The 16,270-nt window shown below is 40.2% G+C and overlaps 1 protein-coding gene across 1 annotated transcript in view; it reads right to left on the reverse strand.

Annotated features, from left to right (window-relative positions):
- Positions 1–16,270, reverse strand: part of PCDH15 (protocadherin related 15) — a 2,079,434-nt gene that overhangs the window by 1,168,575 nt on the left and 894,589 nt on the right. Inside the window, exon 11 of the mRNA XM_073596339.1 lies at positions 13,107–13,219. Coding sequence (XP_073452440.1) covers positions 13,107–13,219 — 113 coding nt within the window. The remainder of the gene's footprint in view (positions 1–13,106; positions 13,220–16,270) is intronic.

Here is a 16,270-nt window from a genome sequence, read left to right on the forward strand (position 1 = left end):
AGCTTCACAGATGAAGACACCCCTATAGTATACACGGGAGCACCTGTGTGGGACCCCCTAATAAAAAGGTGTTCTGGTGTCCCACACTAGTGCTCCAGCGTCCAGATGTGTAAACAGCTGCTGAGTGTCCTCTCCTTACACAGAATCTAGTTTGCAGCTCATTCTAGTTACAAACCCATCTAGACACCAAAATTATTTGTAGAGAACTAGGCTAGCAAAAATGTATTCAAATGCATATGTCCAAAACATGGTGTTTTCTATGCCGAATGAACAATGTTTCATACGAACGAATAATGTGCCCATGAACATGAAAGTTACCATTTTAAACTGTACAACAGTAATGAAAAGCACATGGAGCAGCACGAACATTAGAAAAATCAAGAATAGGAACACAGGACAACTACTTACTTTTTTGCAGCACTCTCCTGATCCTTCTATACTGATCGTGCTCCCTTAATTTGAGGTCCGACCACCGCTTCCTGAGTTAATCCTTGGATCGTCGTACACCAAAATTCTTCTGCAGACTCTTGACAACTTTCGCCATGATCTTGGCCTTTCTGACATTGGGGTTGGGGTAAGGTCCATACTTCCTGTCATAGTCGGCCCTCTTCAGGATGTCGATCATCTCCAACATCTCCCCAAAGGACATATTTGAGGCCTTAAATCGTCTCCTCCGGGATCCGGACATTTCTGGCTCTGGGCTTTCCTCCTCCTCCTCGTTGCTGTAATTAGCACACACCTGTTGTGTCTCCCCCACTGCCTCGAACGAGAAGGGGCGGGGAATAGACTAGAAAGAACATCAGGGGCGGGCAGAGTTTCCTGCATGCGCAGTGTATATAAAGTGTAACACTCGTGCGTCTTACGTACGATCTGTGAGCGGAGGAAGGAGTATCGGAAGCGCTGATCGTGATAACGAAGGTAACATTTAAACTTGGGCCTATACTGCTTAGAAATTGAGGCCTATATTGGGAGAAGATTAGGAGACTTTAGCCTGACCTTAGGGTTTATCTTGTGTTGTGTCTTGCAGAGAAAATGGATGGCTTCAATGACCACAACTTCCTCCCCCTGTTCATAGACAAGTACAGGGAGATGCCCTGTCTGTGGCAGCTGAAACACCCCCAATACAATAATAAACAAAAGAGGCAGACAGCGCTGGAGAAACTGCTGGAGTTAGTGAAGCCGGTGGTCCCCACAGCAACCATCCCCTATTTAAAAGCCAAAACTGGTGACCTGAGGAGCACTTATCCTAGGGAGGGCAAGAAGGTCACGGATTCCCAGAGATCAGGAGTTGCAGCAGATGACATTTATGTCCCCAGGCTGTGGTACTATGAGAGACTGCGATTTCTGTCAGACCAGACTGAAGTCAGGGAATCCCTTCTCAACCCTTCCTTCCACTCTTCCTTCCACCCTATCTTCCACCTCAGCTGAGACTTCTAATGTCCAACCTGGGACTTCCAGCCAGGAAGAAGTGGAGGAGCCCAGCTGGAGCCAGGTATAGCATTCTTCTACAGATTTCTGGTCAATAAATAAATGATGTTTACTAGATGTTATTATTGATCACTAATTGCTGATTTAATAACGTGTTTTGCATATCAATAGACAGTAGTGGGCAAAAATAATTGGGACAAGAATGAAAATTGCTGGGCTCAGAATGATAGTCTGTTATATTTGTTTACATTCAATTTACAACAGTCATGAGATGAAAATTGTGTGTGATTGATGAAGAAAAAACTAAAAGGATGTCACTTTTTCATACACAGGAAGACCTCAGCCAGGAGGAGGCTGTGGAATGTGACACACAGGAGGAGGCTGTGGAATGTGGCAGCCAGGAGGAGACGGGGGTTAGTGGCAGCCTGGAGGAAGCGGGGGTAAGTGGCAGCCAGGAGAAGGCCGGGCCCAGTAGGAGCCTGACAGAATCACAGGTCCCTCCCCTCCGCCTTCCAAACAAAAGACCCAGGAAGGGGAGTAACGTGCAGGATTCAGCACTCAGGCTGATACAGGAGGCTTCTGCATCCCTCAGAGCCTTCCCCACTCGTGAAGAGGCCTTTGCCTCCATGACTGCCACCAAACTGCAGGACATGCAGGAGGGCCAACGCCTCATGTGTGAGGACCTTCTTTATAAAGCATTAACTAAGGGGGTGAGGGGCGAAATCACACCCAAAACCCACCTGTGTGAATTGGACCATCCTCCTCCTCCTTCTCCTCCTGCCACAACTCCACCACCAGAGCCACAGCGTGGAAGGAAGCATGGAAGGAAGACAAGAGAGTGATGACCTGGGTTCAGTCTGGTCTGACAAAAGATGCAGGCTCTTGTATGGCCACAGCCTGGGGACACAGATGTCATCTGCTGCTGTTCATGATTATCTTGGACTTCTGGACCAGACTGCACTCCCTTATATATGGACTCCTCAGGCCACCAATTTTGGCAGGAAATAATTGATGTGTGCTCTGGGGGCCAAAGGCTTCACCAATTTCGGATGTTTCTTCAGCGTTGCCTCCCTTTTTGTTTGGTTCGGATCCGTTAATAAAGGTTTTTTGTTTCAATTATACTCGCCTATGTGTGTTTTTCTTCAAAAAGGACAGTTTGTTTGTGAGGATGCAGGTACAATTCAAAAATACAATGTGAAATTAACAAGAGACACCAACACCAAGCAACCTCCTTGAGATTAAATAATACAAGATAATAATGGTGTTGTGGTAACTTGACACACAAAACACACACCAAAAATATTCTGGATTAAAAAAAAAAATCAGGCTTGAAAAAATAATAACCCCCCCCAAAAAAATTTTTTAGTCAGATGTGACAAATAAAAATATTATATTGATGAAATCACGAGACATAATAAAGAATGAAGTTTGTGAGAACTCTGAATATGAGCAGCAAAACAACTTCATTCTTCTAGCATTATAAAGAAGTGCACTGGATTAAATAATTTAAAACATTGCAGCCTGACGAAAGTGCTATATCCATTCCAAACGCTAAGTTTACCAGACCGGGCAGTTCCGTCTCGGAATTTCTTCTGAGCATGCGTAGCACTTTGTGCATCTGAATTGTCCACACACGGTCGGAATTGACGCAATCGGATTTTGTTGTCGGAAAATTTTATAGCCTGCTCTCAAACTTTGTGTCGGAAAATCTGATGGAAAAAGTCTGATGGAGCCCACACACGGTCGGAATTTCCGACAACAAGCTCCGATCGCACATTTTCTGTCTGAAAATCCGACCGTGTGTACAGGGCAATAGAGGCCTTGAGCACAATCTAAAATCTCTCACACAAGGAGCCTCTAGTGCAAATCATCACCCCTATCTGTCAAAAACATACTCCCTACACCCCAAAAAAAAAAGGATGTCCTTTTTCCTCCATGACCTTGCATAAACTATTTAGAGACATTGTATGTCTGCTTTAGGCAGACATACAAGTTTGTTTTAGCACCACCCTCTAATCTGTAATAATAGACACAGGTGCTCTCATTCTAGAAAAGCAACACCCATTCTTTAGGATGTCATAAAGTTGTTTGTCACTGGATTGGTAGATGCTTATTTATAATCCTTTTGATACTTTAAAACTTCAGTTAAAAGCTGTTACAAAAGTAACATATTGATCTACAGCAGGATCAGTTGTCTTTTATCCCCTCATAAAGTGATTGTAAAGTCTCAGTTAAAAAAAAAAAAAAATATCAAACATGTTATACTTACCTCCTCTGTGCAGTTGGTTTTGCATAGAGCAGCCCGTCTCCTCCTCTTCTCTGGTCCCTCTTTGCTGCTCCTGGCCACTCCCTCCTATCGAGTGCCCCCACAGTCAACAGGGGCACTGGAGCCAAGTCACAGCACCGTGTCTCCATTAAGACACGGAGCCCCGACCCACCCCCCCTCTCCACTGACTGGCTGACTGACTTTGATTGACATGGAGCCAATGATCTGCTGTGTCTCTGCCAATCAGGAGGAGTGTCCCGGATGGCTTATGCCGCGTACACACGAGCGGACTTTCCGGCAGAAAAGGTCCAATGAACGAATACGTCGGACATTCCGATCGTGTGTGGACTTCATCGGACCTTTTCTGTCGAAAAATCTGATGGACCTTAGAAATAGAACATGTTTCAAATCTTTCCGACGGACTAGATTCCTATCGAAAAAAAAAACATTCGTCTGTATGCTAGTCTGACGGACCGAAAATGACGCAAGTGCAGCTATTGGTTACTGGCTATTGAACTTTCTTTTCTAGTCCAGTCGTACGTCATCACATTCGAAACGATCAGACTTTGGTGGGATCTTTTGTAGGCAAGTCCATTTCGTCAGAAATCTGTTGAAAAGTCCTTCGGAGTTCAGTCCGACGAGAAGTCCGCTCGTGTGTACCCAGCATAAGGCATTCATGGACATTGCAGGAGAGAGATGGGGCTCAGGTAAGTAATTAGGGGGTTGCAGGGGAGGCTTCTACACACAAAAGGTTTTTTTTTATCTTAATGCATAGAATGCATTAAGATAAAAAAAAAAAACTTCTGCCTTTACAGCAACCTTTAAGAAGACTTTTTCTAGCTCTATTGTAGTCTCTTTTCCATTACATCAGATTGCACCTCAAACAAATTGCCTGTGGAATATTGTCTCCTGGTCTATATAAATTCCCCTACTGGTATCAATTTATTAGTGTGTGATGAATGACAGCTTAAAACGAGCAGTGTGGAATTGCGGAAAATATACCTAGAGACTTAATTTGCTTCTACAACCCTCACTAATGTTATATCCAAAAATAGTGATTGTACATTCCTATTCATTTGATAATTGCAGATTCAAATCATTTGTATTCAAAACCCTGTCAAATGTATCCAGATATTCCCCATCCCTCTTCCACACTAACAATAAATCATCAATAAATTTGTCATTTCACCATATATAGTTCCTATAAGGGTTCTCCTCTAAAAAGATCAATAATTCATCTCACCACCACATGTATACATTTGTTAAAGGGGGAGACATCTTAAAACGCCCATGGAAGTCCCACATTTTTGCAGATAATACACTCCATTAAAAGACCAATAATAGTTAAGTGTTAAAAGAAACTGAAATGGATGATATAAAAATTCCTGAAGCTCCCCAGTGTATTTGATATCATAAATAATATATAATATATCATAACATTGATCTTAACTCAAAAGAAAAAAAGTAATATATTGCAGATTATCAGTCCTTAGATGTAGTGGCTGCATTTGTTTTTCCTTTTTATGTTTTTTTTTCCCCTTTTATTTTCACTTGTGAATGCTGACAGTAAATCTGGTATTTTTCATCTTCTTTCATCTTCTTTTAACAGACCTAGCTGCCCAGCGATAGGGACAGTTAGAGGTTTGAGAATAAACCATTTAATACTGACAGGGGTGCTTACAGTGGTCAACTTTTATTCAATTAATTAAAACCTTTAACCCTAAAAAAAAATAAAAAATGGTGTTACAATCAGTTTTATCACATGGGAGGAACTGAAGTGACTCAGGTTTTAGGGCCAGGTTAAATGTTAGAGATTGGTGGCATGGATACTAACAGTATAATTCACATTTGTTTGTTGTACCAAATGTCTTGTACCAAAAGTGGTATGTCAGACTAGTGACACAAAAACAATATGCTTAATTTACAGTAAACAGCATTACCTTAAAATAGAAGGTATTTGCATTTAACTTCTTTCTCTATTCAAGTACTAAGTTTTTTGTTTTTTCTTTCTTCTTTATGTAAGGGCTTGAAAGCTGAAACACACAGAACTGCTGCACATATACAGTAAACACTAGACATGGGCACAGCCAAAAAATTTGTTCATTTTCGTTTTCGTTTCATTAGTTTATTATTTTTTTTCCGTTTTTCGGGTCATTCGTTATGATCGCGATTCGTAAATTCGTTCATTCATAAATTCGTAAATGCGTTCATTCGTACATTCATAAATTCGAACATTCGTTCATTCGTACATTTTTACATTTGTACATTCGTAAATTCGTAAAATCGTACATTTGTAAATTAGAAAATTCGGAAATTTGTAAATTCGAAGTTTGAAAATCCAAAAACCCGAAAATTCAAAAATCTGAGATAGTAACTAACTATTAAATTATAGGTATTGTAATTTCCTTTCAAATTTGACTGTCAGTGAACGTAACAAATACGAATTTATCCGAAGTTACGAATTATCCAAAACAAATGCTGCATCTAAACAAATGGAACGGAACAAATTAATAATAAATAATAATAATAAAACATTGTTATTATTATTGTTATTTATTATTAATTCATTACGTTCCATGCGTTTGGATACGGCATTCGTTTTTTCGGATCATTCATAACTTCGGATAAATTTCCAACTGTACATCCCCACTGAACTGGCTTTGCTGAGTCTGCTATTAATATTTTTGGTAATTGTCTCCTGCTGCCATATCTTTAAACTTCCATATTTACTGCTAGCTCTATAACAAACACACTGCAATAGCAATATTACTGGTGATTGATTCTCATCTCCATGTGGCTTGAGTGATCAAGAGAGGTAATTAGCTTTACGACCCTAGCCTGTGTCTGGCCTGGCCCTGGCCATCTCCTCCCCATATTCAGGTGTCTCACATCAGACCCAATAATGACCAACTGAGAAATGCATCCCAGCTTAGGCTGTCTATAAATTTATGGCAGCTTATGGGGTGGCGCAGACAGGGGCATGGCGCAGACATCATGGCTCTTTCCTGAGTGGCTCTGTCACGAGTGATGCGCAGTTTCACCGACGCAGTTTAACGAAAGCAGGATAACTAAAGCTGCATGAACAACAGGAACTCTGCTCCACTCTGCAAGACGACAAGCAAACCAACTTTGAAATTTATTTTATATTAGGTTAGTTTCCCACTCTCTAGCCACTAACATGCTCCTTATTCTCTTCCTTCTCACATTGGTGTCTTCTATCCTCAAATTATCTTTACTCTACCCCTCCTCTCTTCCCTGCAGCATGCACATATCACCCTCACTCCTACCCTCTCCCTACTATGGCACCCATCATCTCCTGCATTTGCTGCACCCACATGCTGACATAAACTCCAGGGCCACTAGACACGTGCGCTCATGCACATCCCACTCCCACCTTGCCTTCCTCACCCTCCTCCTTCTCCTAGTCTCAGGTGATATTTCTCCTAATCCTGGTCCGCCATTTTCCAAATACAAGCCACATATCCAATACCCCTCCCCCTCTGGCAACCACCGCAATCCACTCAGTTTAATTTCTATCCCCCTACTTCCTCAAAGCACCCCACCAATCTCATGTGCCCTGTGGAACGCCCGCTCCATCTGTAACAAGCTAACATCTGTACATGACCTCTTCATCTCTCATGGCTTGAACATACTGGCCATAACAGAAACCTGGCTGCAAAATTTTGACTCAGCTTCTCCTGCTGCCCTCTCCCATGGTGGTCTCCATTGGACTCACTCCTCCAGACCCAACAGACAGAAAGGAGGTGGAGTTGGCTTCCTTCTGTCCCCACTAAGCACCTTCCAAGTCCTTACTGTCCCTCCCTCTCTATCCCTCTCTTCTTTCGAGATGCACTGTATTCGTCTGTTTTCTCCCATTTCTCTGAGGATTGCAGCAATTTATAGGCCTCCAGGACCGGTATCGCGCTTCATTGATGACTTTGCTGCCTGGCTACCCTACTTTCTCTCCTCTGAAATACCCACCATTATTCTTGGTGACTTTAACATTCCTGTCAATGTCAACAGCCCAACTACAGCTAAACTTCTCAACTTAACCTCATCTTTTGACCTAACCCAATGGACACATACTTCCACTCACTCCAATGGTAATACCCTTGACCTTGTATTCTCCCATCTCTGCAACCCTGGCAACCTCACCAACACCCCCTTTCCTCTATCTGATCACAACCTCATTACTTTCACTGTATCCTTGCCTCCAACCACCCATCCCTCCAAGCAGCAAACAATTACTTGTAGAAACCTTCGCCACTTTAACCCTTCTCTTCTCTATTCTGCTACTGACAACCTATATGACATAATCTCTCCCCTGTCCTGTCCTGACCTGGCCACTTCTGTCTACAACAGTTCCCTCTCATCATCACTAGATGCACTTGCTCCCCTAACCACACGCAGAATTAGGCCCCGACCGTTACAACCCTGGCAAACTGACAACACTAGAAATCTCAAGAGACATTGCCGTGCTCTTGAACGACTGTGGCGTAAAACCAAATGCCTGCAAGATTTCACCTTATATAAATCTGCCCTTCTAAAATACAATTCATGCCTCCATGCTGCCAAACAAGCCTACTTTGTCTCTCTTATTAATTCCTTGTCATCCAGTCCCCATCGGCTCTTCTCAACCTTTAACTCTCTGCTTCGTCCACCACCCCCTCTACCCACTAACTCACTCACTGCCCAAGAGATTGCCAATCACTTCAAAGACAAGATCAATGCAATTCGTGAGGACATCTCCACTGTGCGTACATCTTCCCCACCCATCATACCTTGCCCAGCAGCACATTCAACCCTCTCCTCTTTTGAATTGGCTACTACGGAAGAGGTTACAAAAATTTTCTCGAATGCCCACCTAACCAATTGTCCCTTGGATCCTGTTCCCTCACAACTACTACGGTCACCCTCTTCTTCTATCCTATGCTCCCTCACCCACATCTTCAACCTCTCCCTTTCTAGTGGCATTTTCCCCTCCCCTCTAAAACATGCACAGATCACTCCCATTCTTAAAAAGCCCTCACTGGACCCTACCGACCTGAACAACTTAAGACCCATCTCATTACTCCCATTCACCGCTAAACTTCTAGAACGCTTAGTCTACAACCGTCTTAGCTCCTACCTCAATGAAAATAACCTTCTTGACCCCTTACAGTCTGGCTTTCGCTCGCAGCACTCCACGGAAACTACCTTACTAAAACTCACTAACGATTTACTAACTGCTAAAACCAACAGCCAGTACTCCATACTCCTACTACTTGACCTCTCTGCGGCCTTTGATACTGTTGACCACCCGCTCCTTCTCAATAAACTACATTCCCTTGGCCTCCGAGATTCTGCTCTATCCTGGTTCTCTGGCTATTTATCACAGCGCTCCTTCAGTGTCACCTACAACTCTGTCTCCTCCTCTCCATTGCCCCTTTCTGTGGGGGTCCCCCAAGGCTCGGTTCTTGGACCCCTTCTCTTCTCTATCTACACCACCTCCCTTGGTCACCTAATAACTGCCCACGGCTTCCAATACCACTTATACGCTGATGACACCCAAATCTATCTGTCTACTCCTCACCTCACTCCTTCAGTCTCCTCTCGCATTACTAACTTACTAACTGACATATCAGCATGGATGTTGCACCACTTCCTTAAACTAAATCTCTCTAAAACTGAGCTATTAATATTCCCCCCCGCCCGTGCCCCCCTCCATGACTTTTCCATCAAAATCAACAATGCAACCATCAGTCCCTCCCCTCACGCCAGGGTACTAGGTGTAATCCTAGACTCCGACTTGTCATTTCAGCCTCAAATCCAATCATTGTCAAAAGTTTGTAGAATTCACCTCCGTAACATCTCTAAAATTCGCCCTTTTTTAACAAATGAAACCACCAAGCTCCTCATTCACTCCCTTGTTATCTCTCGCCTTGACTATTGCAACTCCCTTCTCATTGGCCTACCGCTCCATAGGCTATCCCCTCTTCAGTCTATCATGAATGCTGCTGCCAGACTTATCCACCTTACCAACCGCTCAGTGTCTGCCAACCCTCTACTTCAATCCCTACACTGGCTCCCAATCACCCAGCGAATTAAATTCAAAATTCTAACCACAACATACAAAGCCATTCACAACTCTGCCCCAAGCTACATCACTAATCTTGTCTCCAAATATCACCCAAATCGTCCTCTCCGCTCTTCTCAAGACCTCCTGCTTTCAAGCTCTCTCATCTCCTCCTCCCATGCTCGTCTCCAGGATTTCTCCAGAGCCTCTCCCATCCTCTGGAACGCGCTACCTCCATCTATCCGGCTAGCCCCTACTCTTGCTACCTTCAGGCAATCCCTGAAAACTCATCTCTTCAGGAAAGCCTATCACGTCTCCAACTAATCTCCTACCACTTCCACCAGCTCATTCCCCACAGTTACAACCTTTTGTACCACCTGCCCCACCCTATTAGATTGTAAGCTCTTCTGAGCAGGGCCCTCTTAATCCTATTGTATTGTATTGTATTATATTATAACTGTATTGTCTCCCTTTTATATTGTAAAGCGCTGCGTAAACTGTTGGCGCTATATAAATCCTGAATAATAATAATAATAATAATAATAATTTTGTATGTGTTACGTTCACTAACAGCCAAATTTGAAAGGAAATTACAATACCTATAATATAAAAGTTACTAGTAATAGTTCAGTCATTATTAGTTAACTATTATTTCAGATTTCCGAATTTTCGAATTTACAAATTTACGAATCCACTAATTTACTATTGTACGAATGTACGAATGTACGAATGCACATTCGTAAATTGGGAATGTACGAATGTCTGAATTTATGAATGTCCAATTTTATCGAATTTACAAATATTCGGAAAAAATTCATTAAACGGGTTTTCGTTAATTTGGATATTCCCGAATTAACGAATTTGTCGAAATTTGTCGTTAAAAAACGAATTCAGAACGAAACAAATTGCACATGCCTAGTAAACACCGATATAAAAGTAAAATTAATCTTTGGATAAATGAAGAATACCCTTACCTACTGGATATTTAAGGTTGCAGAGATATATAATTCAACCCTGTGGAAATATTGGTTCTTCTTGCATTAACACAATAGTTTTTTGAATTTTGGCTATACAGAAATAAACAGTATTCACAGAAAAGTACAGTGAATATAACTTACAACTTATTGTGGCTAATTCATAACAAATATATCTAATTTTGCCAGTAGAAGTAAATTAATAAACATTTGAAGGATTGCTGTGCAACATCATTCCATTTACCTTTCCTAGCCTTTATAATTTAATACTTATATTTTCTGCACCTTCTCATTCCCTTTTCACATTAATGACACTCTTAATTCCATTCAGTGGTCCCTTGTCATACTACATTAAAGTATATCTGGAGCTGAACCACCCATTTATATAACCATTAATAAGTAGAACCTCCATCTGATACTGTGGTCTCCATAGACAATTTTTGTTTCTTACTGGAAAGTTTCAGTTTTTAAAATAGCAACTTCTGATGCTTCAAGACTAATAGAATTAAAGAAACATGGCTCTAAAACATATTTGATCATGTTGCCTCCAAATAGAATCTATATGGATTCAGCAGTTTGAGCGTGGAAAAAAGTATCATTGCTTAAAAGTTACATTTATGATGAATAATTTAATGTAAATAAGAAAATATCACAGAATACTGTGCATATGTGATTATATGATGTGAAAGGCCATAACAGTATTAAGACTTTTTTGCTAAAGGAGTTGACAATAGTGTGAATATTTGCTTCATTTACTAAATCTTGTGAAAAGAACATTCTTGCTCACTTTGAGTATACAGTCATGTGCGGAGGCTTTTTACATGATTAGAACAATAAAGTGAATATTCACACAATTTAAGTACCTTATATAAGTATCTACAAATCTGACAAACAAATGTAATATTTTGGCTGCTTCTTGCTTTTGGCTTTGGCTTCTCCTCTTTGTTACAATGCAAGCACATTAGGGCCTTTCACTTTGCACCTGCTACAATTTCTGCCTTTTTTAGATCTGTATGTAAAAGTGATGCTAAATGAGTGAAGTGGTGGCTAAGAGAGAATATAGCAATGTTCCTGCCAAAAATGCAGCATTTCTAAAAGATGCATGTCTCTGCAAAGAAATAAAATAAAGAGTATGACACATTCTGCTGTCTGAATTTAGAGGCATGCACCTGCACTGTATGTCCATGCAGCCACTACATCTCAGTATACAGGAATGGGACTACCTGCACATGGTCACATGGAACACCTGTGCAACCTGTGCAGGCAAAGATAGCACTTTGCATAGATGTACGCTTAAGTACACCCATGTGAATAAGGCCCATGCTAGTTTCAATCTGTCACAGAATGTCCCACACTCCGCTTGAGTGCTTCCGTCAGTATACCATTTCCTCCCAGTCTGGACTCAGATATCAGATATTCCAACCGATCCCAAGCATAAAACAAGGCGACACTTGTTTCACTGCTAACATGGACTATTTTTTTATTTGAGATCTCACCCAAATTTATACAGCAGGATGACTAAAAACTAACCTAATTAACATGAGCTAATTATCTAATCCTTTATACAGCCTAGGTGACTGAGACATGACCTTTTGCCCAGACTTGTGGTCACCGAGCTTCACACAGTAACAGAGTTAATTAACACAAACAACAATGGGTGAAAAGACTCTTAGAGCCACACTAGACTTATTTACAATATACACATTATAGCAGACAACAGACAGGTAGCTGGAATTGATGACATTAGCATTTAACAGTAGGAGTCCCAATGGTATGAATCAGTCACTATTCTAATATGGCATATAAAGGGTTCCCAGATTCTTGTGTCTTTGGGGGTGAATCCAAAGTAACACCAACCCCAGGGTCCCCAGGCATACAGCTCACGAGAGCACCATTCCCCCAAATGCCAGGGCCCATAATCGGTGGGCAAGAGGCTTGCGTTCAGTTCCCTCCAATAGCCTCTGTCCCGGGTGAGTCTGTCACATTGTACGCTTAAGTACACCCATGTGAATGAGGCCCATGCTAGTTTCCATCTTCTATCTTATTTTTGAAGATTAATTAGGAAAAAGATGGGAAGAAAACAATTACACCCATGTGCAGAGATCCCAAATTAATTTTAATCCAGAAAGCAACAAATGCCCCATTAGTAAATAAATATTTTTTTTTATACTTTATCACATTTTGTTTTATTATCTACTGCTTCTGTGTTCACTTTATAGACATAAAACTCATAGCTGTAAAACTATGATGTACAGTATTACTGTAAGTGATGCTTTCAAATCACATAGCAAAAAATAATCTGTACTTAAATAAAACAGAACTTAATTTTCTCCTTGGACCATTACAGGGTAATGATTATTCTGCTGGAAATTAAAAATATTACCTTAATAACCAAATCAAATTTCTGGTGTAAATCTCTATTTACTGGCTTCAGGAGTGTGAGCACAGCGGTTGTACGATTCATATGGAAATATTCAGTATAATCCCCGGGAGTGCCTGGGAGAGAAGAAAGTGTTATGAACATCTAATTGATAAAAACAAAAATAATGATTGTTTATAGCCCAGCACCTTATGTATGTGTGATGCTGGTTTCATTTGATATTAAATGAGCCAATAAATGCATTTATTTCAGCATACCGTTCATAAAAAATGCAAGATCGCTTAAAAGAAGCAGAACTTAATATGATCAGGGATCAACTCCATTGCATATAATACCAACAGTTTAATAGCATCTCTGCTTTTAATAACTCATCAAATATTTTGTTGAGCAATAGACAGGGTCTTTTGCAGTGAATGACATTTTTTCTGGGATTTAACTATGAAATATTTAAACAAAAACACTAAAGATTGAAAAATATAAAAGAATAAGCAAGATAATACAGGGGCTTGCCGATTACATTGGTAGGTGGCAAAATAGGCACAGAGTCACACTAAGTTTATAGGAATAAAGTGTTCCCATTCTGAGTAGAGTTACATTGAATAAAAACAAAATGATCTAACATTTTATTAAATACAGTTTAAAGTTCTGGGAAATTGTTCAAGGAGCTTATTTACATTATTCAGTGGGACTTCATTCAATGCTCCTATTTCTTTCATCCCCGATATCACTGGTAAATTTTTAAGGATGCAGTTATGCCACTTAGATATATGCATGTACATCTCTTATCAACCAACATAATGTCAGTTAAAAGGACACAAAAAAGTAAGGTCAGAATTAGCATTGTGATCATTCTTCAAAGTAAATGAAGCTGTCCATAAACAGCTCAAAGTGAGAATAACAAATAATAATAGATCTGTGAAGTTGAAGGGCAGCAAGTAGTATGTACTGGAAAAAACCCTAGAATCTTTGGAGAAAACATACAGTATAATTGGTTCTGTACTGTGTAAATTATTAAATGGAGCTACCCAATGACGATTGTATGTCTATATAGACCTTGCTTTTTCTATGACCCTTTCTAAAAGGTTTTTACAAAATTAATTTGAGGATCCCGATGTATGCCTCTCTGCAGGACAGCGCCTCCCAATCTCTCCTTATATCACTCTGCATCCACCCTCACAGGAATAGTAGGTTCTACAATAAATCCTCTAAACAGTGGGCCCAAGTTGAAAAAGCTCTCTCAACCTGTGATACGCAAGCTTTCCCTTGCATCAGTCATATCCACAGGAATGAACCATCCTTCCTCCATATTCTTACACTCCATCTCCTTACCTTCTGGGACAAACTAATCCCCAAACTCCAATTCCCTAGTGTCATAGGTCCTTTGATTCCCCTTTTTGTAAACCCTGCACTCCTTGCTGCCCAGACCCAATCTGGTATACACAAAACCACCACCTCCTATCAAAAACCACACGAAGGGAATTCCCTCCATCCCTTGAAACCCTTCTATGAAACACTAACCCATTGACCCTATAACAGCTAGCATACCTACAGATTATGTCCTTCCTATCCTTTTTACCAGGTAAACAGGTCTTCTCTTCCCCACTAACCCCTTTGAGAGCTTCCTTCTACAGGGCACTCATTCAACAAAAATCTATTTCTTCAATATATTCCACCCTCCTCTCCTCATCCCTCTCCCCACCTATATTTAACAATGGGTGACTGACCTCAAGGTTTCCCTCTCCTCTGATGACTGGAAAGAAAAAAAAAAAAAAAAAAAAAAAAACTTATCTTATCTTAATAAACTCGCCCTCCATGGAAAAGAAAGTCCAAGCAATCAATTTTGAAATCCTCACGTCCTCCATATTGTTGCTCTACAATGCTCCATATCAGCTATCTCTCAGTACTGGAGATGCCGCAACCACCCTGATACAATGTGCCAGAATTGGTGGCCCTGTCCTCCCATCAAAACATTCTGGGACATAATCCTGAAACTTTAAACTATGACAACAGATCTCACTGTCCTGAATCTCCCTTGCATTGTCCTACTCTCTATACTAACAGGCTTCATTAAACATATTAAATGGGACATCCGATAACATTCCCTCACTGCTGCATGTACTGTTAATGGGTCACCCATTTGTGAGTTAGCTTGTTGTAAATATAGTTAGCACTGTGGCATTACGACTCTGAATGGGTTATGTTGCAATCTGGAACTACAAACCTATGTTGAAAAATGTTGAATTTGTAATACACTTTAGTATCCCCTGGCCACTTTTGTATTCTTTCTGTATCCTTTAATTGTTTTATATAAACATTCAATAAACACCATGCATACATATGCCATGATTATCATTAATAGATCCTTAGAATTTAATGCTACACTCAAAAAAAAAAAATGGCTGGAGAGCTTTTATGTTGCCACTCAACTTCTTTAATATCATAAACTTCAAAAATCACTAAAAAATATCTTGGTTGTTAGAACATTTTTGCAATACAGACTTTATGGTATACCATATCTATATATCAAATCTTTTGTACACAAATACTAAAAAGAACCAAAAACACACTATTTAAAGGCATTTAAAAAGAATGTCCAAAGGAAGGGTCCTACGTGTTACATAATATATTATAACTTGTCTGGTAATAAATAAGTAACAATCTTATAGTGTCTCAAATATAAAGGTTAGCAAAGTATATGTTACTAAATATATGATCACTTGTCACAAAGTATATTCAGAGATGTAAACAAATCCACGCATAATGACAAAAATAAGAAAACATCCATGAACAATCTCAAATGGTAAACCCCCAAACATTTTCATGGAAAATACATTTTAGTGCACAAAAACACAATATAATACCCAATTCTTTTAAAATATAGAAGATGATGTTACATCGAGTAAAAAGATACATAACATGTCACGCTTTAAAATTGGAATGGCAACAAACTACAGTACATTAAATGACCCATAGGCAACAATTTAAAAACCTTTACATGTTATAAGTTTAGAGTGAAACGGGAGGTCTGGTGCTAGAATCATTGCTCTCACTCTGATGTTCTCCGAGATACCTCACATTTGTTGTGAGATCACTATTTACATATTCATTGCATATGTGTGGGTTTGCAGGGGGAACGGGCACTTCAAAATTATTTTTTATTATTTATT

Source organism: Aquarana catesbeiana, linkage group LG08 (assembly GCF_042186555.1).
Source record: "Aquarana catesbeiana isolate 2022-GZ linkage group LG08, ASM4218655v1, whole genome shotgun sequence".
Classification (NCBI taxonomy): domain Eukaryota; kingdom Metazoa; phylum Chordata; class Amphibia; order Anura; family Ranidae; genus Aquarana; species Aquarana catesbeiana.